Here is a 2248-nt window from a genome sequence, read left to right on the forward strand (position 1 = left end):
GTGGGGGATTTAGGTAGCTTGTTTGAGGTAAGAGATAAAAATGTTTCTTTTATATTTCTCTCTCCGTGATAAATAACTAAGAGTAATATATATATATATATATATATATATATATATATATATATAAACAAAACAACATTTGATGTTGTATTAAACTTTGAAAGTGACAGTTAATTTAAAACAAAAAATTTCTACAAAAGTGACAATTAGAAAGAAATGGAGGGAGTATATTAGAAAGAGAAATGATATTTTGACAACCACTTTTTGACAACTTTTGGACAACTTTCTCTCTCATACTCACATGATGTTGTTATTCTCTCTCTTCCTTTTTCTCTCTCCATTGTTTTTGACCAATAAGAAGTGAGAAAAACAAGGTTGTCAACAAAGTTGTCATTAAATGGATGTCAAAATATCATTACTCTATTAGAAAGTACATGGAAAATTGTGGATATTTATTCTTGAGATTTTTTTTTGGGAAATATGTTCATGATATTTTGTTAGGTAGCAAACTCTCCTCGCACAATAAATGTTAAAACATTGGAAGCAAAGTTGATTCGGTATAACATTCTCTATAAATAGTCCTTAGCTATATGCACCATAACACAATCATCACCTCCACACTCATTCACACACTTGAAGTACATTCTCTCTTCCAAAATTTCCAAAACAATCATGGCTACCTCAATGCTTGTCAAGGTTACTTGCTTGACTGTGATATGCTTGGTTCTGGGCATATCCATGACCAATGCTGCTCTTTCTTGTCCTCAGGTGCAACTCACTGTAGTACCATGCCTTGGGTACCTTGGGAACCCTGGTCCATCTGTCCCTGCACCATGTTGCAATGGGCTTAGGGGTCTAAATAACCAAGCTAAAACTACTCCTGAGCGTCAAAGTGTTTGCAGGTGTCTGAAGTCCACTGCACTCAGCTTGTCTGGTCTCAATCCTTCTGCCCTTGCTACTCTTCCTAGAAAGTGTGGTGTCAACTTGCCCTATAAAATTAGTACCGCCATTGACTGCAACACGTATGTACATCTCTCTCTAAATCAACCCTCTTTTTTTATTTCATATATATAGACTCACCCTTTATATTTTGTTGAGGAAATTCCCACACTATTTTCAAAATTCACTTTGAGTTATGGGTGAAGAATAATGGAATATGAAGAATTCAAAATTCACTTTGTAAAAATATTTGGGCGGAATCCAAAATTCACTTTGTAAAAAGTTAAAATATGAGGAATTCAAAATTACAATGATGGAATATTTGTTTTTTTTTTTATTTTTAACTTGAGATATTTTCATACCTAACATAAATTGCATAAGCTATTTGAATTATTGATTTTTCTATCATGTGTAATGTTAAGAAGTTCAAAATAGTAAGTTTGTAATGAAACTTATGCATTTTATATTAAATATATAATTTTTAATAAATAATTGTTGTTTTTCAATAAAAAAAAATCGTTACTTTTAGTTCTTTTAACATGTGCGATAAATTCAAGACCAAAAAAAAAAAAAAAACATGTGCGATAAATTTAAATTTTTATAAATTGTTGATATAGAACTATATCAATAAAAACATGTGAAACCAAAATCAGTGAATAAAACCAATTGAGATCAGTGAATGAAAAGAAAACTAATGTCAAATTTACTTTACTCATTGCAGAGTGAAGTACTGAGCAGCTTGAAGGGATTGCACGTGATGAATAAGTAATACCTTGTTTGTGATAATAAAAGCAAGACAATAAAGAAGCTGGCTTAATTTCTATGGATGTAACTGGATCCCCACTAGGGATCACTATACTATGCATTTCAATAAAATCTCCAATGTTTCTGTTCAAAATATTCATTATCCACCGTATCATATGGATTTACTATCATCTCCCGTGCTTCTTCCTCTGTATTACTATAGTTATTACACTTTACAAATAATATATTTTTAGAAATTTGTTGTTATTAGCCAAAAATTATGATTTTGGTCATTGTTATTCTGTTTTAGTCCTTACAAAATCTATTTATATTTTTTTTAAGGAAAATTTATTTATATTGAAATTGATCTATGTAATTATTGTAATATGTAAAATATTTGATTTTAGTCTCTCAAAATAAGACCTAAATTGAATATTGCATGGATCAATTTCAGTATAAATAAATTTTGCAAGTACTAAAACAAAACATCAAGGACCAAAAATAAAAAGTGTTATATTTTTTAGACTAGCAATTAACTTGTTTTACGGAGGGACTATCTCTCTCT

The 2248-nt window shown here is 30.0% G+C and overlaps 1 protein-coding gene across 1 annotated transcript; it reads left to right on the forward strand.

Moving 5' to 3' along the window:
• The first annotated feature begins 591 nt into the window (after nucleotides 1–591).
• LOC146908353 (non-specific lipid-transfer protein 1-like) lies at nucleotides 592–1837 on the forward strand. Its single transcript, XM_085730944.1, has 2 exons — nucleotides 592–1022; nucleotides 1661–1837. The coding sequence occupies exons 1-2, from the start codon at nucleotides 673–675 to the stop codon at nucleotides 1671–1673; spliced, it is 363 nt and encodes a 120-aa protein (XP_085587070.1). The 5' UTR covers nucleotides 592–672; the 3' UTR covers nucleotides 1674–1837.
• The last annotated feature ends 411 nt before the right edge of the window (nucleotides 1838–2248 follow it).

This window comes from Medicago sativa, chromosome 7 (genome assembly GCF_051527215.1).
Source record: "Medicago sativa cultivar Bolivia chromosome 7, Bolivia_mono, whole genome shotgun sequence".
In the NCBI taxonomy this organism is placed as follows: Eukaryota; Viridiplantae; Streptophyta; class Magnoliopsida; order Fabales; family Fabaceae; genus Medicago; species Medicago sativa.

Bases quoted from the DNA above. Each gene is read 5' to 3' on its own strand.
- LOC146908353 (XM_085730944.1), top strand. From the start codon at position 673: ATGGCTACCTCAATGCTTGTCAAGGTTACTTGCTTGACTGTGATATGC.